Source organism: Scyliorhinus canicula, chromosome 5 (genome assembly GCF_902713615.1).
Source record: "Scyliorhinus canicula chromosome 5, sScyCan1.1, whole genome shotgun sequence".
Taxonomy (NCBI): domain Eukaryota; kingdom Metazoa; phylum Chordata; class Chondrichthyes; order Carcharhiniformes; family Scyliorhinidae; genus Scyliorhinus; species Scyliorhinus canicula.
Window position 1 is genome coordinate 26,908,903 of NC_052150.1, and position 25,436 is coordinate 26,934,338.

Below are 25,436 nucleotides of genomic sequence, written 5' to 3' on the forward strand. Positions count from 1 at the left end.
TATCTTCACTCTGAGCCGTCTTACAAATCACCTAAAATTGTCACTGTCATGCTACTTGTGCTTGAACAGGCGCTACCAATCAGGTGGGATAGACTAATGTTTTGGAAAGGGTGCAGAGGAGTGCCACAAGATTAATTCCCATTTTGATGCAAGTTAGATATCAAGCCAAAGCTCAAAGAGCTGGGACTCTACACTTTAGAGAGGCATAGACTTAGGGGCAATTTAACAAAATCATAAATATGATGTGGAAACATATCAGTCATGATTGAATGGCGGAGAAGAATCGATGGGCTGAATGGCCTAATTCTGCTCCGATGTCTTGTGGTCTTAAATCGAGTAGGAGGGGGACCATGATCACAATTTCAAGTTGCATAAGGCAGAGTCAGGTTCGATGTCAGAAGGTGGTTCTTATCCCAGTTGCTAAAACCTGAAGGCTGCCGCTCATGTGGTGGATGTTGATTCACTAGATTCCTTCTAGTAGGAGCTGGGTCTGTTTCTGACCAAGGTCACATTGTGCTATAAAGGTAGGTATGGCAGAATACCATCCTCGTCAGAATGATCTCCTGGACCAGACTTGATCGCACACATATGGCCAGAAAGGTATTCCACAGGTATTTCTTTTTTCAATTTGGTCTGGGTTTTTAAATCTCTCCCAAGAGATCACGTGGCTTTGGATGAGATGGAGAGCATCTAACATTCCACAAGGCAATGCAATGGTGTGGCACACTTCAACTTCCTGCATAGAGTCAGTCACTCACAAGGTACAATGGTTGCCGTGACGGAAAAGACAGGGTGGAAAGGACAGATGGGTTGAAAACACAGACAGGGTGGGAACGATGGATGGATGGAAAGATAGAAGCATAGGATGAGATCAAGAAAAATAATTGTATGGGAAAAAAGAAAAAAGAAAAATTAAAAAGGAGCAGGAAGCAAAGTTCCTCCCTACGTTTCTTCAATACAGTACCATGGAATCATTTACATCCAGTGCCACGTAACTATTTAAAGCTGTGTGCACCATCTAACAGGAGAAAGATTCAGTCAACAGCTTTATAAATCAGAATTCTGTGCTGACGGAGCTGTGTAATTATGTTCCATAGTCAAACAGAAACAATCTGATTACTCTCCTCGGTCTATAATTAGCCTTAAGATCTCATCCATTTGATTATGAGTGGAAACAGGCTAGACGATCAGGCAAGTGTGCTTCCAATTTAGGAGGAGGCTCATTCTCAAAAGATGGAAACAGCAGGTCATCAGAGCCCCATCCTAACCTGCTCAGCCATTCAACTAGGTCTGCATCTCAAGTCTATTTACTTGCTTTGGTTTCATATCTCTTCATACGCCTAATCTCACAAAAATCTACCAGTTTCAGTCCGAAAAATTTCAACTGACCTAATTACAATAGATTTTGGAGGGAAAAGAGTTCCAAATATCCACTACACTTTGTGTAAAGAAATATTTCCTGACATCATCCCTGAACAACCTAGCTCTATTTTTTTTACACTGCAGAAGGAGGCCATTCAGCCCATCAGGTCTGCATCGACTCTCACCATACCTAGGCTCAAACCCCCATCCTATTCCTTTAACCTCATCCAATCTTTTGGACACCAAGGGGCAGTTTAGCATGGCCAATCCATCTAACCTTCACACCTTTGGATTGTGGGAGGAAACCGGAGGAAACCCATGCAGGCACGGGGAATAATGTGCAAACTCCACACAGTCACCCAAGGTCAGAATCGAACCTGGGTTCCTGGCGCTGTGAGGCAGCAGTGCTAACCATGGTGCCGCTCAATACCTCAATTCAATCACTCCTTAGTCTATACTCAAGGGAGTACAAGCTTAGCCTACACAACTGCACCTCATATTAATCCTTTTAAACCCTAGGGCTGTTCTTAGGGCACCAGTGCTAGCTGTATTTCGGCGTCCTTTATGTATTCTTCAGCTGTGCACAAGGCATTGAATATGAGCCGGGTATTTTCCCACACAAGACATCATAACCAATGTCTAGCTCAGGATCATTAGACGATGGTATTCAGGAGTGAGAAACATGGATGAGTCCTTTCAGCTCTGTGAGAGGTTCCCTTTGTTACAAATATAAGGAAAAAGGAGCCGGAGTCGGCCATTCAGCCCCTTGAGCCTGCTCCACCATTTAATAAGATCATGGCTGATCTGATAGCAATCTCAAATGCGGAACTAAACATCGGGTGGGTTTTACCTGCTGTTAACGACGGCAGGAAATTCCAGTCCCACGCCGAAGCACGGGTTTCCCAGCAACGAGGGGCGCAGTCAACGGGAAATCCCATTGACAATGGCGGGACTGGTAGATCCCGCTGGTGGGCCACCTCTGCCGCTGAGAACCATGCGGGGGACTGGTCGGTAAATCCCGACTAGCCTCTCCACATCCACCCTGTCAAACAGTGCCTTTCCCTCTGTAAGCAAATAAGATCATGCAGGACACAATGAGGCTTCACGTGATGAATTTCCCATCTAGTTGGCTGATTTCTACAATCCCCTTTTTCAGAATTCGGAGGCAGATAGCAGCATTCCTCACACACCCTAACTGAGATCAGTTAATTCAGCACAGACCGTGTTTTTCATCAGGGACTTTCCTACTCTATGTGACTCAGTGCCTCAATACTCCATTAACTTACCTTTGCGTCAATGCACAAACCGTGAAGGCCATTTTTCTTGCAACACATTTCCTTTTTTTAGATAAATTTTGTTTTAGTGGTGTTTCATTTATGAACAGGTGAGTCTTTGCTTCATATCATTCAGTCTTACAATTGTGTCCTTCCTAACCGGGGTTGTAAATAAGTCACATCTCTTGCTATACGAGTGGTCAAAATTCACATTCGTGTTATCAAGCGTGCATGGAGAACAATGGAAAGGTAAAACATACAAGAAAAGAGAAAACGTATGGAAAAACTAACGAGAAGAAGCAAAAATCCTTTGGCAGAAAACAGGTGATCTATTTATATTGCATTGACAGGCGTTAGTACAAATGTAGACTGTTGGCCTTCTTATTCTGAGCCCCTTTTGCTTCTCTGCACTTCTTGAGACTATATACAATTTGCATTGTATTTGGGACTTCCATGCACCCCTCGGTGCATAGGGCCAATTTTGCTGGTCACGAACAAGTCTTCGAAGAGGCAGGTGAATTGTTTCCATGGAGGGCGGAATCCTTTCATCTGACCCGCCAGTTACAAATTTAATATTTTTGCCTTTAGGAACTCTGCTAGGACAGAGAGCCAGTCTGAGTCTCTGGGTGGTGCTGACAACCTCCATCCAAGCAGAAGTCTCCGCCAGGCAATCAAGGAGGCGAAGACCAGGGTGTTAACCCATCTTTCCTTAGAGAGTGGTGGATGCTCCTATATCCCGACGACTGCTACGAATGGGCATGACTCCGCCCTCATCGTCATGACCTTGGAGATGGATTCGAAGAAGGCGGTCCAGAACCCGATGAGATCGGGGCAGGACCAGAACATGTGGGTGTGCTTGGCCACATCCCCCTGACACCACCAGTACTTATCCTCCACCTCTGGGAAAAATCCGCTTATCCGTGTTCTGGTTAGCTGTCCCTGTGCACCACCTTTAGCTGCATTAGGCTCAGCCCCGTGTATGAGGAAGTGGAGTTGATCCTGTACAGAGCTTCGACGCAGAGTTCTGCCCTATCTCCACGCCCAGCTTCTCCTCCTATTTTTCTCATGTCTCACGCAGTGGGGCCCTTACCTCTTCCAACAATCCGGTGCTACCAGTCTGTCCAGTAGTGTGTGTCCGGGCATCTGGGGGATCGTTGTGGCCTCCTTGCGGAGGAAGTCTCACAATTGCATGTGCTGAAGCTAATTTCCTTTCCGGAGTTGGAGCTTCTCTGTTAACTCCCCCAGGGTCACTACTCTACCGTCCATGTAAATGTCCCTCACCGTCAGCACCCCTCCATTCTTTCTCCACATTTTGAAAGTGGTGTCTATTTTTGCCCATATAAATTTATGGTTGGTGCAGATGGGGGTCGTAGCAGACATGCCACTGAGTTTGAAAAGGTATCTGAGCTGGTTCCACGTCCTTAATGTGGTTACTACCACTGGGCTCGTCGGGTATTTGGTTGGGGGGCCGGGGGGGGGGGGGGGGGGGGGGCAGTGCCTGCACCCAGCGAGACATCCACATACACAAGGTCTTCTCCATCTGCACCCATGCCACCTCCTGCTCTACCAACCACCCCCACACCCTCTTTATGTTTGCTGCCCAGTGGTAGAATAGGAGATTTGGCGCAGTCAAACCTCCCATGTGTCTCCTTCTTTGCAGGACAGCTTTTTGTATCCTTAGCTTCCATTCCACCCAGACAAAGGCCATTGTCAGTTTATTAACCCAGGTGAAGAAGGATTTGGGGATGATGTTTGGGAGCGATCTGAATAGGAAGAGTAACCTTGGCAGCACGTTCATTTTTATCGTCTGCACTCTACCCGCCAGGGAGAGCGGAAGTGAATCCCATCTCCAAGGGTCCCTCTTCACCTCCTCTACCAGGCTGGACAGGTTCCACTTCTGGAGCCACATCCAGTCGTGGGCTATCTGGATCCCCAAGTGCCTAAATTTGGTTTGGGCCAGTTTGAACGGTGGCGTCTCCAGCTCTGTTCCTTCCTCTCGGACGATTTCGCACTTGCTCAGGTTGAGTTTGTAACCCGCGAAGGCTCCGAACTCACTCAGGAGTTCCGTAATCTTGCCCATGCTGGCCAGAGAGTTTGAGATGTAGAGCAGCAGGTCATCCGCATAGAATGAAATTCTGTGCTCTCTGCATCCTCTCTGACCGCCCGTCGACTCCTTCGCTGATCGAAGAGCAATGGCCCACCCGCTCAACTGCCAGTGTGAACAACAGCAGGGACACTGGGCACCCCCATCTTGTGTCTCTGTGCAGCTGGAAATATTCAGAGCTGGTAATGTTCGCCCGTTCACTCGCCATGGGAGTGTTGTGCAGAAGTTTTACTCACGAGGTGATCCATGGCCCAAATCAAAACTTGCAAGCACTTGCATGAGGGACCTCCATTCTCCTCGATCGAAGGCTTTCTCAGCATCCAGGGAGACGATCACTTCTGGTATCCCCTCCCTGGATGGGGACATAATTATATTCAGCAGGTGCCTGATGTTCACGATTAGCGGTCTGCCCTTGACAAACCCAATCTGATCTTCCACAACCACTTCTGGCAAGTAGTCCTGGAGTTGTCTCTCCAGAGCTTTTGCTGGAATTTTGGCATCAGTGTTCAGGAATGAGATGGGTCTTTTTGACCGGCACTCCGTCGGGTCTTTGTCTTTTTTAGGAATCAGTGAGATCGAGGCCTGTGCCTACGTGAATGGCAAGATCCCCCTCGACAGAGAGTCATTGAAAATCTCCCAGAGGCGCGGGGCCAGTGCTGCCACAAATTTCTTAGAACCCATCCGGTCCTGGGGTCTTCCCTGACTGCATAGAATTAATGCACTTCATGATCTATTCCAGTCCGAGTGATGCTTCCAGGCCCCGTCTCCTCATAACTGGTATCCAAACTATCGAGATATTTTTTCATCTTCAAGTTCCCCTCTGGGGGCTCGGAGGTGTACAGTCCCCAGTACATGTTTGTTGTGTATGGTCTTCTATACATTACAAAGGATTCCACCAAATACCTCGACTTGTCCAAACCAGGAACTCTATTGAGTCTCATTTGGTAAGATAGCACGTTATCATGCAGCCTCCTTATTACTCCTATGGAACTACGCCTAGCACCAACCATCCACTTGCATGTCTTACTACCGTCTGCAATCTTCTGATCATGGCTAGATGTGTCTCCCCTTATATGGGAGTCGCTGGTCATATGACCTTGGTCTCGAGACCGCATGGTGTGACTGCACCGCCACCTGCTGGTTCGTGGTCGCACACCATCCATCTACGATATAGCCCATATGCACATCATCACCTTCACTGTACCATCTCCCTTGAAGCAGCCTGCCTTCTTTACTGGTGTGCCAGCTGGTGGCTGAACTTGTCTCCATTCTCATAGAAGGACCCCCCCCACCCAGAGTCTGGCAGAGCTGGTTCACTTCTTATCCTGTGGACAAATTCCTGTGGGGAAATTTGTATTTTCTGTCCTCTATTATTTGTGTCAGGTAGGGCAAGTTTTGAAAGGTTTCTGAAAACTTGCTTTCTTTCAGGTCAAATTCCATCTGCAGCTTCTTCCCCTCCACCAGCAGTTCCACGGCCGGGGCCTTGAGGTACCGCCGATCCACTTCCAACATGGAGTAGATCAGCCATTGTCTAGCCGTCCTTTCCTATCTCAAAGCACCCTATATGCTATTATTCCCCCACCCACCCCCCCTCCGACCACCGTCTTCAGTGCCCCCCAGAACATGGAGGATGAGTCCTCTGCGTTTTGGTTGGGGGATACACATCCATCGATGGCTTGTGACATTCTTTCGCAGAACACCTCGTCAGCGAGGAGGGTTGTGTCCAACCTCCATGGGGTGGCGGGGGGGGGGGGGGGGGGGGCTGGGCCCAGCCTGTCTCCAACCTCACATCCATGTCATGTGGAGCGTGGTCCAAGATTAGCATCGCAGAGTATTCTGCCCTTACCACCACTGGAAGCACCGGTTTCCCCATTATGAAGAACTCGACGCATGAATAAGCTTTGTGTATGTGGGAGAAGAAGGAGAACTCCTTCTTCCTCGGGTGGAAGAATCTCCACGAATCTCAAAGGGCCTAACCCACCTCAATCTCCTACATAAGGTGTTTAGTTCCTGATATTGCTCCCGTTTTAGGGGTGCACCTGTCCGTTTTTGGGTCCTGCAAACAGTTGAAGTCCCCCCCCCCCCCCCCCCCCCCATGATGAGTTGGTGGGAGTCCAGGTCGGGGATTTCTGTCATTGTTTTCTTGATGAATTTGCCGTCGTCCCGGTTTGGACTATATATATTTCTAAGGTTTGGTTAGTGTTGCATCGCAATCCTGCACGGACGTCCCCTGATGCTAGGGTCACCAACAACAGACTTAGGGGAAATTTGTATTTCCTGCCCTCTAATATTTGTGTCAGGTAGGGCAGGTTTTGAAAGGTTTCTGAAAACGCGCTTTGTTTCAGAGTTCAGGAGTCGTGGAGGAAGCTTGCTGATGTGTCAGTAATATTCTGACAGGTCAGTATTAAATATGTTGACAATTTCAAATGTAGAACATAGAACATAGAACATTACAGCGCAGTACGGGCCCTTCGGCCCTCGATGTTGCACCGACCCGTGAAACCATCTGAAGCCTATCTGACCTACACTATTCCATTTTCATCCATGTGTCTACCCAGTGACCACTTAAATGCCCTTAAAGTTGGCGAGTCTACTACTGTTGCAGGCAGGGCATTCCATACCCCTACTACTCCCTGAGTAAAGAAACTGCCTCTGACATCTGTCCTATATCTACCACCCCTCAATTTAAAGCTATGTCCCCTCGTGTTGGTCATCACCATCCGAGGAAAAAGACTCTCACTGTCCACCCTATCTAACCCTCTGACTATCTTATATGTCTCTATTAAGTCACCTCTCAGCCTTCTCCTCTCTAACGAAAACAACCTCAAGTCCCTGAGCCTTTCCTCGTAAGACCTTCCCTCCATACCAGGCAACATCCTAGTAAATCTCCTCTGAACCCTTTCCAAAGCTTCCACATCCTTCCTATAATGTGGTGACCAGAACTGCACGCAGTACTCCAGGAGCGGCCGCACCAGAGTTACATACAGCTGCAGCATGACCTTGTGGCTCCGAAACTCAATCCCCCTACTGATAAAGGCTAGCACACCATATGCCTTCTTAACAGCCCTATTAACCTGGGTGGCAACTTTCAGGGATTTATGTACCTGGATGCCGAGATCTCTCTGTTCATCTACACTACCAAGAATCTTGCCATTAGCCCAGTACTCTGCATTCCTGTTACTCCTTCCAAAGTGAACCACCTCACACTTTTCCGCATTAAACTCCATCTGCCACCTCTCAGCCCAGCTCTGCAGCTTATCTATGTCCCTCTGCATCCTATAACATCCTTCAGCACTATCCACAACTCCACCGACCTTCGTGTAATCTGCAAATTTACTAACCCATCCTTCTACACCCTCTTCCAGGTCATTTATAAAAATGACAAACAGCAGTGGCCCCAAAACAGATCCTTGCGGTACACCACTAGTAACTGAACTCCAGGATGAACATTTGCCATCAACCACCACCCTCTGTCTTCTTTCAGCTAGCCAATTACTGATCCAAACCGCTAAATCACCTTCAATCCCATACTTCCTTATTTTCTGCAATAGCCTACCGTGGGGAACCTTATCAAACGCCTTGCTGAAATCCATATACACCACATCAACCGCTTTACCCTCATCCACCTGTTTGGTCACCTTCTCAAAAAACTCAATAAGGTTTGTGAGGCATGACCTACCCTTCACAAAACCGTGTTGACTATCGCTAATCAACTTGTCATTATTAAGTCTGAATTATTGTGTTTTACTGAATTACTTGATCATTGGCTCTGTCATGTAAACATAAGTTGGCCATTTCATTGATCAGCAGTGTGAAGTGTTGAGATGTATTAGAGCACATTTCCAAGTAGAGAATTCCATTGCATTCAGAACTGAAGAAAACAGTGATTGAGAACTCTAATTTAATAATGAGGTGATTTAAATGTCAAAAGTGCTTGCATTTTGAAAAGAAAAATAGTCTGCTGCTTGCACTTGAAAAAAAAACCACCTGCTCCTGGACTGCTTTGACTGATAGACCATCTGGTGTAGCTTATAAAAATTCTGGGAAACCATTTTCCTAGTTTCAATAGGTTCCATTGTTTGAAGGTGCAATGGCAGCTGGTCTCATTATGAATGCTTAGCTGAGTTTCGAAAGCTTAAGAAGCACGTACTGCAGCGAGGGATTATGTGTACATTTTGATTGACAATTTTGTATTATTAAAGGATTGCCTATCTTTATTGTGGCTACTGAATGTTTGTTACTGTTTGTTTTTACAGTTGAATGATCATTAGAGGGGACTTAAGGTTTGGATCAGCTCCTGAGGACTGTATATAGTGGATACTGGACGAATGACTAAGGAGGAAGCATTGGGGGCATGGGTATATATGAAGGAGCATGGAGAGGGCCTGGGTAGTACAAGGGAGTTATTAGGGGACAAGTGGGATATCAGGGTGCATGGATGGAGCATAGGGGTCATGGGGGTGGGGGTGGGGGGTGAGGTGACAGGATAGGGACTGAGGGGAAAAAAGCGATGTGGCGAGCCAGGCCAATACGTCAGCGAGCTGACTCGGGCCTTCTAATTAATCCACACACCTCCATCAGTGCCTTGAGAATTGGTATCATAGTATCATAGAATGTCGAGTGCAGAAGGAGGCCATTCAGCTCATCAAGTCTTTACCGGCCCTTGGAAAGAGCACCCCACGTAAGCCCACACATCCAACCTATCCCTGTAACCCCACCCAACCTTTTTGGACACCAAGGGCAATTTAGCATGGCCAATCCACCTAACCTGCACATCCTTGGACCGTGGGAGAAAACTTGAGCACCTGGAGGAAACCCACGCAGACACGGGGAGAACGTGCAGACACCGCACAGACATGACCCAAATTGGGAATCAAACCTGGGACCCTGGAGCTGTGAAGCGACTGTGCTAACCATGTGCTAACCAACGTAAACGCGAACCTTGCCCATCCGTGTCTTTACGGAGATGCAAATATAAAAAAGGACAGACCTCGGTAACGGGCCTGAAATGGGAACCGGCCCGACTTGCACTTCCAGAGCCCAACACAAAAATTCCAGAGTTTGTCTTTGCTCATCTGGGTGATTCTAGAACACTGGTGATTCTTAGGACGGCTATGCGGGTTTGCATAAAGCTTCATTTTTGACAAGCCAGATCATGTGATGGATAATTAAGCCAAGTATGCGCTAGGTATGCTCAACAGCCCCATGGTCACTTCTCCTGTTGCCAGCTTTTAATTCACAGCTTTTTCTTTTACACTGAGTGCAACAAATGGGCCACAGATAACATATACAGGGCTCCAGATTTTACACCTCCGCATACCAAGTGTTGCCTGTGAAACATTATACCAGCAAAGGACACAATAGCCTCAACAGGGCACCAGAATATAATGCCCATGCTCCTCAGTGTGTGAGATAAATAGCGACTTGCATTCAAAGTGCTCTGTTAGAAAACATTGATGGTACTTCACAGAGGCGCTATCACACAAAATTTGACATCAAGCCACCAAAAATATGATCAATAAGATAACAAATCTGTTTTGGTCAAAGAGATAGGTTGTAAGGAAGAACTTAAAGGAGGAGGCGGGAGAGATAAGGGGGGGGGGGGGGGGGGGGGGGGAAACAGGTCTATCGAGGGAATCTCCAAATTTTAGGCCGAGACACCTAATGACCAGTCTGGCAATGAAGCAATGAAGAAACACAGCGACAATGGTGAAAAAGATTACTCAATTGTTGTAAAGCCACAAGGTTAAGGGGAACATGAGCCTTAACTTCAACGTCAGACACTTACTTTCAAACTGAGGAGCCGTGCGGAGTTCCTCTGGATTTACAAATTGTTGGATGAAAACATAAAGGATAACGAGCTCAATCATCAGGATACCGAGAACAGCTGACACCACAGTATGGAAAAAAAACCTAAACAGATTTGAAAAGAAAGAAACAACCAGATGTGACAAATTCAAGAATTAAGACACACATGTGTTGCTTAACCCTCTGGGCCAGTAGGTTAGCAATTGATCAGAATTTTTTTGAAAAATCATTCATGGAATGTGGCAGTTGGTGGCTGGTCCAGCATTTGTTGCCCATCCCGGTTTGTCCTTGAATTGCCTGGCTTGCTGGGCTATTTCAGAAGACCGTTACGAGTCAACCACATTTCTATGGATCTTGAGTCACATGTAGGCCAGACCAGATAAGGTTGGCAGATTTCCTTCCGTAATGGGCATTAGTGAACCAGATGGGTTTTTATGACTGTGGTTAGACTTTTTAATTCCAGATTTTAAAAAACATTTATCCAAATTTCTCCATTTGCCTGGTGGGATTTGAACCTGGGCCCCCTCAGCTTTCGCCTGGGTCTCCAGATCACAGTCCAGTGACAATACCACTACACGGTAGCACAAGTGGATAGCACTGTGGCTTCACAGCGCCAGGGTCCCAGGCTCGATTCCCCGCTGGGTCACTGTCTGTACGGAGTCTGCACGTTCTCCCCATGTCTGCATGGGTTCCTTCCAGGTGCTCCGGTTTCCTCCCACAGTCCAAAGACGTGCAGGTTAGGCGGATTGGCCATAATAAATTGCCCTTAGTGACCAAAAAGGTTAGGAAGGGTTACTGGGATAGGGTGGAATTGAGGGCTTAAGTGGGTCGGTGCAGACTCGATGGGCCGAATGGCCTCCTTCTGCACTGTATGTTCTATGTACACCACCGCCTCCCCTGGAATATTTGATACAGTATGAACTTTCATTTGCAAAGCCTTGGTGACAAATCTCAAGGTGAACAGAACTCTTCAGAACCAGTGAACAACCATTGACGTGTGAAATCATAAAATCATAGAATGGAAGAAGGTCTTTGAGCTCATTGAGTTTGTGACAGCTTTGTGCTCGAACAATGTAGCTATTCCTACTGCCGGCCCTTCCACATGGCCCCACATTTTTTTTCCATATTCAAGTGCTTAGCCAAATCCCTTTTGAAAGTCACGATTGAGCCAGTCTTCACTATAAATTCAGACATTGAATTCCAGAACATTAGCATTTGCTGCCTTTGGTTACCTTGCCATTCACCTTAAATTGGTGACCTTTGTTTCTTGACTTTTTTGCCAATGGGAATAGTTCCTGCCCATCTACTCTGTCTGGATTGAAGTCCCTCTTCTTTCGAATCATTCTTATAAATCTTTTCTGAACCCTCTCTAAATCCTTCACATACTTCCAAGAAGTGGGGTCCAGCATGAGGCTGAACTAATGTTTTATAAAGGTGAATCATAACTTCCTGGTCTTTTTTGTTTTGGAAAATATATTATTGCGTAATTTATAATTTTAACAATTTTCAACATCAGATTTCAACAAAAACATAATATAACCAACAAACCCCACCCCCCGGACACAAACCCCAGCCAACATGGCTGACGCAAACAGCGCTACCGTCCCCAGCCACTCCTCCGTTGGTTCTCCTGCCCTTACTCGTCTCTCCAATGCCTTCCCTTTTCCCTTACCCCACCCCTGCTGACAGCTTAATTTTTCTCAAAGAAGTCGATGAACAGCTGCCACCTCCGAGCAAACCCCTGCAACGAACCCCTCAAGGTGAATATAATTTTCTCAAGTCTGAGAAACTCCGGCACGTCGTTAACCCATCCCCCGACTTTGGGGGTTCTGAGTCCCTCCAACCTAGTAAGGTCTGTCCCCAGGCCACCAGGGAGGCAAAGGCCAGGATAGTGGCTCTCTCTCCCCATGAGCTCCCGGGTCTTCCGACACACCAAAGGTTACCACCTGTGAACTCGGCACAGCCCTCACTTCTAATACCTCTGACATGATGTCAGCAAACTCCTGCCAGCAACCCCTCAGCCTCGGACATACCCAAAACCTATGAACAAGGTTCGCAGGACCCCCCGCAGTGCCCACATCTATCCTCGACCCCCTCAAAGAACCTGCTCCTCCAGGCCACAGTCATGTGTGCCCTGTGGACCACCTTAAACAGTATCAGGCTGCCCCTGGCGCCAACGAGGAATTATTAACTCTCCTCAGGGTCTCTTCCCATATCCCGGCCTCCAACTCCCCACCCAGCTCTTCTTCCCACTTTCTCTTCACCTCCCCTGTTGGGGCTCCATCTCACACCATTTGTTCCTTATAGATCTCTGAGACCCTCCCCTCTTCTACACCTGTTCTCGACACCACCTTATCCTGCAGTCCCCGGTCAGGCAGGTGTGGGAAGGTCGAAACCTACCTCCGCACAAAATCCTTCACCTGCAGATACCGAAACCCATTTCCACCTGACAACTCAAACGCCTCTTCCAGCTCCTCCAAGCTCGGGAAAACCTGGTCAATAAAGAGGTCCCCAAAACTCTCCATCCCTGCCCGCTGCCACCCCGAAACACCCCCCCCCCCCCCCCCCATCCATCCCCTCCCCCACCCCCGGAGCGAACCGGTGGTTATCACATATCGGTGCCCACACCGACGCCCCCTCTCATCCATGTGCTACCTCCACTGACCCCATACCCTCAGGGATGCCACTACCACGGGCTTGAGGAGTACCGGGCCGGCGAAAGTGGCAGAGGTGCCATTAACAATGCCCCCAAACACATGTCCTTACATGATGCCCCCTCCACCCACTCCCAAACCGACCCCACCCCCCACTACCCACTTCCTAACCATGTAAATATTTGCCGCCCAGTAGTAATTAATGAAATTCGGAAGAGCCAGCCCTGCCCCCCCCCCCCCCCCAATGAAATTCAAAAGAGCCAGCGCCCCCCGCCTCCACGCCCCCGCCCAAACAAATCCCAAGATCACTGCATTCACTTTTTTAAAGAACGCCTTGGAGATAAAAATTGGGAGGCTCCGAAAAACAAACAGAACCTCGGGAGGACCGTCATGTTAACTGTCTGAACCTGTCCTGCCAATGACAATGGGAGCGTGTCCCACATCCGAAAGTCCCCCTCACCTGATCTACCAACCGACCCAAATTCAATTTATGCAGCTGCTCCCACTCCCGTGCCACCTGGATACCCAAGTAACGGAAGCTCCCTCTCACCATCCTGAATAGCATCTCACCCAATCTCTTCACCTGCCCCCTCGCCTGCATTGCAAAGACCTCACTCTTACCCCGAAAACCGTCCGAATTCCATTAATAAACCCACAATCCCTCCAAACTCCCCTAGCGGGTCCGAAATGTACAGAAGCAGATCATCAGTGTAAAGCAAGGCCCCGTCTCCCCGTGCCCACCCCCTACTCCCCATACTCCCCCTGCCAGATTCTCAAATTTCTCTATTCCAATGCCAACGGCTCTATAGCCTGGGAAAACAGTAGTGGGGAAAGTGGACATCCCTTCCTCGTCCCCCGGTGTAACCTGAAGTAATCTGATCTTACCTGATTCGTCCACACACTCACCGCCGATGCCTGGTATAGCAACCGGACCCAGTCCACGAATCCCTGCTCAAACCCAAACCGCCCTAGGATCTCCCACTCCCCCAGATCAAAGGCCTTCTTTGCGTACATGGCCACCACCACCTCAACCTGGCACCCCTCTGGAGGCATCATAATTACATGAAGTAACCTCCTAATGTTGGTCACCAGACGCCGGCCCTTAACGAACCCCGTCTGGTCCTCCCCTATTACCCCTGGGATGCAAACTGCCTCGTCTTTGTACTCTTACCAACACTCAGGATCCCACATACTTTTTTAACCACTTTCTCTGGCTGCCACGCCACCTTCAAATGATTAGTGTACATCTACTCTGAGGTTGCTCTGTTCCTCCATCCTCTTTAGAATATGTCCTTTAGGCTATTTTGTCACTCCTCGATCTTCTTTTTTTTCTATAAATTTAGAGTACCCCATTCATTTTTTTCCAATTAAGGGGCAATTTAGCGGGGCCAATCCACCTATGCTGCACATCTTTTTTTGTGTTGTGGGGGCAAAAACACGCAAACACGGGGAGAATGTGAAAACTCCACACGGAGAGTGACCCATGGCCGGGATCAAACCTGGGACCTCCAAAGCCGGGATCGAACCTGGGAACTCCTCGATCCTCACACCAAAACACATTACTTAGCATTTTTCTGCATAAAATCGCATCTTCCATGTGCCTGCCACTTCCACGAGGCTGTCGATGTCCTCTTGAAGCCTATCATTATTCCCTTAGTAGTTCGCACTATGTACACGTCTTCTGGAATTTGCAAATGTTGAAGTTGTGCCCACTACACGCAGGCCGAAGCCATTAATATAGGTCAAGCAAAGACATGGTACTAATACTGACTCTTGGGGGCCCCCATCTGTCCAAAATAACAAACATTCACCATTATTCACCATTTTCTGCCACTCAAACAACTTTGTATCCATCATGCCATTGTCCCTTTTGTTCCACGGTTTTCAACTTTGCTGACAAGCCTCAAAAATCTTTTGGAAGGCCATATGCGTGCCAACTGTATTACCAATCATCAGCACTCTAGGCTACCTCATCTGAAAACTCAAATCAAGTTAGCTAAACACAATTTGCCATGAACAAATCCATGCTGTTTTTCTTGAATAATCTATAGTTTGCCAGGTGACTGCTAATTTTGTCCTGGATTATCATCACTAAGAGTATTCTCACAACCGAGGTTAAACTGACTGGCCTGTAGTTGCTGGGTTTATCCATACACCCTTTTTCGAAAAAAGCCATAACATTTGCAATTCTCCAGTGCTCTGGCACCACCATTGTGTCCAGGAAGGATTGGAAGATTATGCCCAGTGCCTCTGCAAGATCCACCATTACTTTCCTGGATATCCCTGGATGCATACCATCTGGTCCTGGTGACTTATCAAAGTACAGGCAGTCTATCTAGTATCTCAGCATTATCAAGTTATAGCTCAATCAGTGTCTCAACTACCTCCTCTTTCATTGTGACTTGAACAGCATGTTCTTCTTTGGTAAAGACAAATGCAAGGTGTTCATTTTGTTCCTTAGCCAAGCCCTCCACTTTCTTGCGTGTGTTTATTTTTGTCGATAATCGGCCCACTCTTCCCTTTACCACCCTTCTACTATTTATAGGCCTATTGAAGACTTTTGGGTTTACTTTTATATCGGTCGTCAGTCTCTTCTTGGATTCCCTCTTTGTCCATCTTATATCCCTTTTCATTCCCTTCCGAACTTTCTATCTTTAGCCTGGTTCCCACCCCTTATTATCGAGCTGACATCTGTTATATGGTTCTTTTTCTCTGCTTCATCTTATTCTGTATTTCTAGAGTAATCCAGAGAGCTCTGGCTTTGCTTGTCCTACCTTTTCACCTCATGGGAACATACCTTGACGGGACCCAAATTATCTCCTCTTTCAAGGGCAACCCATTCTTCTGTGACAGTTTTGCCTGCCAATCTTGGATTCCAATTTACCGGGGACAGATTGATTCTCAACGCACTGAAATTGGCCTGCTTCCAATTAAGTATTTTGCTTCTGGTCTTTTTCCATAGCTAATATGTACCTCATGACACAATGATCACTGTGACCTAAATGTTCCCCTCCTGACATAATTCACTTGACCCACCTCATTCCCAGGAATTGGGCACAGCAATACCAACTTTCTTGTTGGACTGGAAACATAAACATTTCTCCTGAACACACTCGAGGAACTCTTGTCTCTCTCTCCGCCCTTTACATGATTGCTATCCCATTTATATTGGGATAATTGAAGTTCCCTGCGACAACTTTGCAGTCATGGTTTTCCATTGAGTCCATAAAATCGATAGAATCCCCACCGTGCAGGAGGCTGCCATTTGGCACAAACCGTCTAAAAGAGCGCCTTGCCTCGGCCCACCATCCAGCCCCTTCCTCGCATCCCCACCTAACCTGCACATCCCTGGATACTAATGGGCAATTTTTTCGCATGGCTCATTCACCTAACCGTCACATCTTTGGACTGTGGGCGGAGACCAGAACACCCGGAGGAAACCCACGCAGGCAGGGGTAGAATGTGAAAACTCCACACAGACAGTCACCCAAGGCCTGAATAGAATCCGGGTCCCTGGCGCTGTGAGGCAGCAGTGCTAACCACTGTGTCACCGTGCCGCCTTAATGTAAGGAAATTTTAATGTAAGGAAATGCAGCAGTCAATCGCCTAATGTAACATCCAGAAATGCAACCTCCGACAGTGCAGCACTCCTTCAGTACAGTGCTAAAGTGTATCAATGGCCTTTATGCTCAAGTCTCTGTAGTGCAGGGGTGGGCAAACTTTTCCGTGCAAGGGCCACATTCAGAAATTCACAATTCACAAAGGGCCGCATAGTATATTAAGTAAAATAATTACTTCACCCGGTTATGATTCTGGGCGCCTCATATAGAACATAGAACAGTACAGCACAGAACAGGCCCTTCGGCCCTCGACGTTGTGCCGAGCAATGATCATCCTACTCAAGTCAACGTATCCACCCTATACTAGTAAGTAACCCAACAGCCCCCCCATTAACCTTTAAAAAAATTAAAAAAAAAAAAATAAAAAATAAAAAAAAAAAAATTTTTTTTTTTTTTTTAATGACTTGGAGGGCCGCAGAAATTCATTTGGCGGGCCGCATGCGGCCCGCGGGCCGTAGTTTGCCCACCCCTGCTGTAGTGGCATTTGAACCACGATCTTGTGACTCAGAGGTAAGTATGTAAAGGCTGACACTCTGAGCACCAAATAATAATAATAATCTTTATTATTGTCACAAGTAGGCTTACATTAATACTGCCATGAAGTTACTGTGAAAATCTCTTCGTCGCCTGTACGGGTACACCGAGGAAGAATTCAGAATGTCCAAATTGTCTAATAGCAGGTCTTTCGGGACTTGTGGGAGGAAACCGGAGCACCCGGAGGAAACCCACGCAGACACGGAGAGAACCTGCAGAGTCCGCACAGTCAGTGACCCAAGCCGGGAATCGAACCCAGGTCCCTGGCGCTGTGAAGCAACATTGCTAACCACTGTGCTACCATGCCACCCCACTTTACAATATGACACATTGCTCCCACTTTTCTCATTTCTTATTTTCTTTAAAAAAAACATGCAACATAGGAGGCGGGAATCTCCGCTGGCTGATGCCGGAATCAGGAAATGCGATTGGGCGGAGAATCAATTTTAACACAGAAATCGTGGCGGGCACTGGTTTCACGCCAAATCGCAATTCTCCGGTGCCTCAACAGCAGCGTCAACGCATTCCAGAACGCATGTACAGTAAACACCGTTGGCATATCATTAGTGGGCCTGACCCGGTATTCTCCGGGGCCTCCGTGATGCTCCACCTCCATTGGGGCAAATTTCCGACGGCGAGGTTCACTTGTGCTTTTAAATATCATGAAACAGGCGCCATGGCTGCCGAGGGAGAGAGAGGGCATACGAAGCGTCCAACATCGGCATAGTTTGCTGACAGTCGTACAGCTGGCTGGGGACCGAGGGGAGTAACGGGGGGGGGGGGGGGGGGGGGGGGGGGGGGGTGGCGAGGATGTGGGCTATGGAGTCAGAGTGGACGGGCATGGAGCAGCATTTCTGCGGCCTGCAAGTCAGCCATGCAGCTGCACACGCCACTGACTGCCCACTGTGAACTTAATGCCACAGGCCGTATGGATGTCCCCCATGGCACCCTTCTAGTTGCCCTCTGGCCCCAGCCGACCCATCAGCCGAATGGGCACTTTCCAGCACAACAGTGCCACCTTATTGGCTGCGATGAGCGTGTGTGGGAAGTGTAATGTGTAAACGCGGCTACAGCTTGTCAGGCTCCCGAGTGTCAATCAGGAATCCGGTGAATCGCGCACCGTTTCTCACTGGAATCGATCGTGTTCCCCGTGGTGCGGCACCAATTTTGCTGTCGTGGATGTCCGCAAATTCTACCCCGGTGTCAACACTTCGGGCACAAATCAATGGAAAAATTTCCAAGTGCGGTAGTGAGCAGGAATTGCCACAAGCTTCCCGACCCTCGACCCAGCAAGGCCGGCAACGTAATTCAACATTAATTGGTCTACTTCATGAGGCTCCACGGGCTTCTGAACAGCTCGGCAGCTGATTCACCGGGACTGCCAGTCCCTCGTGAACAAGATTGAGCAGCACTTATGCTGCACTTGCTCAACCAACTCCTTTCAGCTCACAATGCTGACCTGGGGAGACTCCTAGATGCAGTGGAAGTCAGGAGTGCTGTCTGTTTCCCCGAGGATTCCAGAGAGCCAGCCACAAGGCTGAGGTGGCGCCAGCTGTCAGCCTGGGGAGTATGACCAGGATGACTGGGCTCCAGTGCCACAAAGAGGTCAACACTTCGGAGGAGAGCTCGGAGGATGCAACCATAGTTGCGACACAGCTGTTATCCCCACTCTCCACCAATGGAGATACATACACCTCAGTGGGATATGTTAGCGGACAGGCTTTGGGAGCACAATCTGGTGAGCACCACACCGCAGTGATGCACACCAGGTGGAGGCAGGAACCCACAGGGGAGACAGCAGTCGGAGGGCTGCTGGATCCCAGGGCCAAGCTGGGCCCCAGCCTGATGTTGAGCCTGTGAAACAGGGTTACCCAGAGCTGATGGAGACGATAGGGATCAACCTGGGCGTTCAGAGATAGATGTCAGCATCAATCCAGCAGCTCCATAGCCACTGGGAGGAGACCCAGAGGTTAGGGGCGCAGGAGCTGGTGCCGGCAATGAGTGGCACCAAGGCCAACACTGCCAGGGTGGCGACCGCAGCGGAGAGTCTGGTGCACAACATCAACACCATGAGTGAAAGTGTCCAAGGTGTCACGCAGCCGGTGACAGCCATGGTTGAGGGTCTCGGTGTCATAATATCCACTCATGTATATCATGAGATGCAGACAAGCAGTGATTGAGACTCAGGATAACCAATGAACACACACGACACAGAACAACCAATCACCAGACAGGACATCGCCACTATAAAGCCCACAGGGCATTAAGGCTCTCCCTCTCTCACAGGACATGGTTAGGGAGATAGTCGCAGTGCACAGGCCAATGAACATCATCACCATGTGGTAGAGAGCTTGTCTGGTCAAGCCAGTAGAAGGTTATCAGTTAGGTTAATAGAGTGTCAACCCACAGCAGATTATGAACAGCAATCAGCAGGTTCAATAAAACATTGTTGGACCATCTCCTGTGTCGGAAGCCTGTTTCTCGTTTTACTGCATCCAGTTGCAGTCGATGTTAGACCAACACAGATAACACATCATGGTACCAGAGAGCTATTAACTCGAACGAACCTACCTGGAGTGAGTCTGCAACGACCAGCACGCAGCCATCCAGCGGCATGGAAAAGATCCAACCTCCTCCGCACTCCGGATCTCCAGCAACCTCGGTGCCAACTGGAAAGTCTTCAAACAGAAGTTCCTCCTATATATCGAGGCCTCCAACCCTGAGGCAGCATCGGATCTATATCTATAACTCGCTCACGCTTGCCGATGGCGAAGACGAGACGAAGTTCAAGACGGTTCTGCTGAAATTCGACAACCACTGCGACATTGAGGTGAATGAGAGCTCTGAATGGTACATCTTCCATCAGAGGCTTCAGGGTAAGGATGAACCTTTTCAGTCCTTCTTGACCCATCTCCGCATCCTAGCGCAGTCATGTAATTATGACTCGATGGCTGATTCCATAATCTGGGATCAGATCGCTTTCGGGGTCCAATCTGACTCCCTGGGAAGCAGCTCCTCAAAATCAAACAGTTGACCCTCTTCGTCGGCATCGAAATGTGCGTTGTCCATGAGCATGCCAGGAATCGTTACTCCCGCATCAGGGCGGCAGAAAATGCAAAACTAGACTCCCAGGAGGCAGAACGGGTGCAGGCCATCGCAAAAATGCAAGGCCTGAGCATCGAGGAGAGTGGCCATTTTGTGCGCTTTTCCCGGGTCCCTACGCATGCGCGCCACGACCGGGTGGACGACGAGGCCGAAGACCCCGATGCGCATGTGCGAACGTCGGCCAACCGCACTGCACATGCACGATGGCGCACAGAACGTGCTGACGTCAGCGTCATGACGTGTACAAATTGTGGCTCCGCCCATTTAAAGCGGCAATGTCCAGACAAAGGAAGGCGATGTCTACAGTGTGGAAAGCCTGGGCATTACGCGGCCGTATGCAGGTCCACTCCACTGTGCAACAGCCAGCGATCCCAGCTGCAGCGCAGACGTGTCCGCTCGTTTTACTGCATCCAGTTACAGTTGATGTTAGACCAACACAGATAACACATCACTCGGCAGAATGTCTGCCTCGCTGGGGGATGTCACCCAGTACCAGCCTGACCTTGGTGACGTTCTGCGGGACATGTCCCGCTCTCAGATGGGCATGCCGAGTTGCTGCAGAGCTTGTCCCAGTCACAGGTGGGCATGGCTGAGGCGCTGCACAGTATGGCCCAGTCACTGAGGGTGTCGACACTTTGGTGCAGACCACGGAGAACCGTCAAGGCTGCAGGAGACAGATGATGCAGGGGCAGCCAGGGCTTGAATCAGCTGCCCCTCCATCCCAAGGTGGACCCCAGGGCTCTAACAGCACCGATCGGGAGAAGGAAGTGCAGGATGCCAAGCCGGACCCGTCCCATGGAGTGGCGACGCTGGCCACCAGCTCCACCGAGTTCCACCCCTCTGATGAGGTTGCATCTCGGGGTCAGCACACGGGACAGGCCAGCACGGCTGTGCATGTGCTGCCAACAAGTTACTTGGGGCCCTCCGGCCCCAGAGGACATCTGCCAGGGGTATCGAAGGCCAAGGGATGAGGTAAGCAGCTGGCTGCCTCTACCGCTGGTGTGCATCCTAGGAAAACACAAAGACATAGAGCTAGGAGAGCCAGGCACATTGAGGATTACTGAGGGAACCGGGGTAGGGGGGAGGAGAGTGGGTGCTAGGCAATGACTCCATATGCTACACGGCCTGCCCACTCATGGGAGTCCACTTGGGTTGTGTAAAGTGCTGTTATCCACGACTGCCAATTCCCTATTAGCAACAGCCTTCAGCCACAAGGACAGAGGCCTCGGCAGTCGGTGGGGGTTATGGGCAGGGTCGGGGGTCACCCTCGTAATGGGTAAATGATCCAGGGGTTGGCATGGTGGTGCCAGCAGTGGTAACCCATGGTGACCCATCCCTGCGGAGCATCCCTCACCCCCAGTCGAGGGTTCACCCATCGAGTATTGTTGTGGCAAGCCCATCACCCCGGGCTCTTTCCTGTGAGCAAAGATGGCTACTCACCTCCTCAGCTCCCCACAGAAGCCCTTCTGCCATGTTCATGGTTTTAAAAAGGAGCACTAATCGGCACTTGCTGGGGAGGCCGCTGAATGATGAGGTCGTTGGATATGGGGTCGCTCTTGTTAATTGGATGGAAATGGGGCTTAAGTGGGAATAATTGCTTTCTCACCTCACTGCGGCGAGATCCCAATTTTGTTTATGGGACCGGGTTGGTTGCATCGCAAACTGTTTGGCGCCTGGTGCGGATCTCGTCTTTTGGCCTATCCTGCTAGTCACCGGCCCCGTTCCACGTGAGCAAGAGCACAAAGAGGCCAGAGAATCAGAAGTGGAGAATCTTGCACAGGATGTCAGAGAAATAAAACAAAAACAGTTTGAGGATTCTTGTGTGATAATCGTTACCTTGCTTCAAGGAATAGGCTGTACAATGAGAGCTTAAATGCTGACACATAAAGGAGGAGCCGGGTTTGGAGAAAAAAGTATAGGTTTATTGAGGGATTTCCATAGCTTAGACCAGAGACAGCAGTGATCATGAAGGGTTATGGGGATAGAGGAGGTTAAAGACTGTGACATATTCCCAGAGATTTGGAAAAAGCTATGACTTTCCTCCAGGGTTGTTCACTGCAGCTCTATGGAGATTCATCTTTAATTCCTAAATTCCAGGACATGGTGGAATTTGAAATCAAGGTGCTTTCGGAACAGGACCCAATGCCTGTCACTGAGTACAGAGGTTGATTGGTGAAGGGACTTGGTGTTGTGAGTTAGGATACAGGCACGGGTTTTTTGATGACCCTACTTATACAGAGGACGGAAGGTAGAAAGTGTTGCAGTATTGCCTTTAAGGGATGAGGCACTCTCAATTACGACACGAAAGTTAGGTCAGTAATCAAAGGCTTTAATAAGCAGTGAACAATGGCAGCCTCCATGAGAAGTGTGCTCGCAAAATGGAGTCTCATCTTAAGTACTGTTTCCCAGGGGGCCTAGCCAGAGGCGGAGTCCCCCAGGGTTCCAAGCCTCTTAAAGGGGCAATGTATTCCGATCATCACAAGCCTCTTAAAGGGGCAAGGTATTCCGATCATCACAAGGGATAGCCGCACGCCATCCCCAGAAGGGAGGTGAATCCTGTGATCCAGCCTCAATTTCATTTGGCCTATGAGCAGAACACAGCACACAAAGTCCTGCTGCTGATGTTTTCAAAGCTTTTCTGTGCAGTCACCACACTGTGATTTCAACACACTGCGACGCTGCAAATTCACCATAGTCTGATGAAAGGATTGAGAGTCGCCTCATGCCGTGTAACACGATCGAAGGCTGTTCGTCATGTTCTACCTGCACTTAATCTTGGCCACCACTGATCATCATGTTGTATTTTTGTGATTATATAACTCAGTAAGAAGGCATCGTGTAAACACGTTCATAGAATTCCTACAGTGCAGAAGGGGGCCATTCAGCCCATCGAGTCTGCACCGACCCTCTGAAACAGCACCCTACTTAGGCCCACTTCCCCACCCTTTCCTCGTAGCCCCACCTACGGGCAATTTAGCACAGCCAATCCATCTAACCTGCTCATCCTTTGACTGTGGAAGGAAACTGGAGCACCCGGGGGAAACCCACGCAGAGACGGGCAGAATGTGCAAACTCCACACACACACAGTCATCCTAAGTCGGAATCAAACCCTGGCACTGGGAGGCAGCAGTGCCAACTACCGTGTGCCGTGTTGTGGGGACATCTATTTAACCAAGGCACATGAGAAAATACATACATGGCTAGGAAGCTTGAAGCCATCAGCTGCAGGGATGTACATGTGTGTTCTGCTCACAGGCCAAAGTAAAACTGAAGCTGGATCGCATGACACACTTCTCTGTTAGTGATGGCATTTTGCAATCCCTTTAAAGGCACACTACAACAGAAAGATGGCCAAGAGAGCTTTGGATTTGCTGCATCTAGAGGGAACAATGTATGGATGAAGGTTTCAGCAGCAAATGAGCTGATGCAAAGATGGAGGTGGGAAACAGGCAGTTTTGGTGATGGATAAGGTAATTTAGAATGTGTTACGCTTGATTACATTTAGGACAAAATGAGGGCACCAGAGATTAAGGGCTCTTAATCAAAGACTTTGCAGTACAATTGCCGAGGGAAAGCAACTTAATCAAAGATCCTGTAGTACAATTGTTGAGGGAAAGCAACTTAAAATTATCCATGTATTTTTTAAAAATAAATTTAGAGTACCGAATTCATTTTTTTCCCAATTAAGGGACAATTTAGCATGGCCAATCCACCTAGCCTGCCCATCTTTGGGTTGTGGGGGCGAAACCCACGCACACACGGGGAGAATGGGCAAACTCCACACGGACAGTGACCCAGGGCCGGGATCGAACCTGGGATCTCGGCGATGTGGTCCATGTGTTTTTAAGTGACTCAAAGCAAAGAGTTGTTCCCCACCAAGCCTCAGTAAACACAGTCTGACCTGTAAGTAAGCATTTCATTGCTACCTTGGCAACAGCTCCAGATAAATTCTTTACCCTGGCCCTGTTATGTAGTTAACCATTAACAACATCTGAGTTGCATCTAAGGCACTGCAGCAATATTCACAGCAGCACCAATCTGAAACTATCTTCAGTTACTAAAATCAGTTCACGCCAAAAGTTTAATTGGAGAACTAGTTGCTTTTAAATCAGTTATAAATAGCTATTGCGCAATCAAAACACAAGGAGATCCTTTCTTGAAAAAAGTTGTTTCCATGAATAATTACCCAGATTAGAGTCACTGCAGCATAAAAGATTAAATATTAAACAGTGGGGGCTAAAGATTAGCTCTTTGAAAAGATATTCGACACACAGCAGCCTCCTACCTTCTCTGAGCGAGCAATCAGGACTTCTCAGGGTATTTGTCTTGCTCCTCATTACTACAGATCTATGTAAAGCTACTCACAACCCGTTGGGATAACAGTTAATTTTTACAAACTCTGTCTCCTGCCCCTAAAGAGAAAAGACATAGAATCCACAGCGCAATTTTCAAAATCTGGATCAGAGGCATTCTCTTCATCACCTTTATCGAAGTCCTTCCAGGACAGGTTCCCCACACATTGCAGTTACAGGAAAGATTGAAGAGGCTGGGACCTCTGTAGAAAAGAGGAGGCTGAGGAGCGTGACTTGATCAAAGTTGTTAACATTATGGAGAGTTTGACAGGGCAGACAGCCGAAGAAGTAGCACTTGTGGGGAATCCGAAACGGGAGACCGTCAATGTAAGAGAGTCACTCATGAATACAAATGGAATGCAGGAAAAACTTATTCCCAAAGAGAGTAGTTAGAATCATTGATTATACAGTGCAGAAGGAGGCCATTCGGCCCACCGAGTCTGCACCGGCCCCTGGAAAGAGGACCCCACCCAAGGTCAACACCTCTACCCTATCCCCATAACCCATTAACCCCACCCAACACTAAGGGCAATTTTGGACACTAATGGCAATTTAGCATGGCCAATCCACCTAACCTGCGCATCTTTGGACTGTGGGAGGAAACTGGAGCACCCGGAGGAAA

General features: G+C 48.6%; 1 protein-coding gene across 2 annotated transcripts in view; it reads right to left on the reverse strand.

The window, feature by feature from the left end:
- Positions 1 to 25,436, reverse strand: part of zdhhc11 (zinc finger DHHC-type containing 11) — a 170,162-nt gene that overhangs the window by 35,017 nt on the left and 109,709 nt on the right. For both annotated transcript variants that reach the window (XM_038796793.1, XM_038796792.1), the window contains exon 5: positions 10,529 to 10,653. In XM_038796793.1, the coding sequence (XP_038652721.1) occupies positions 10,529 to 10,653 (125 nt within the window). The remainder of the gene's footprint in view (positions 1 to 10,528; positions 10,654 to 25,436) is intronic.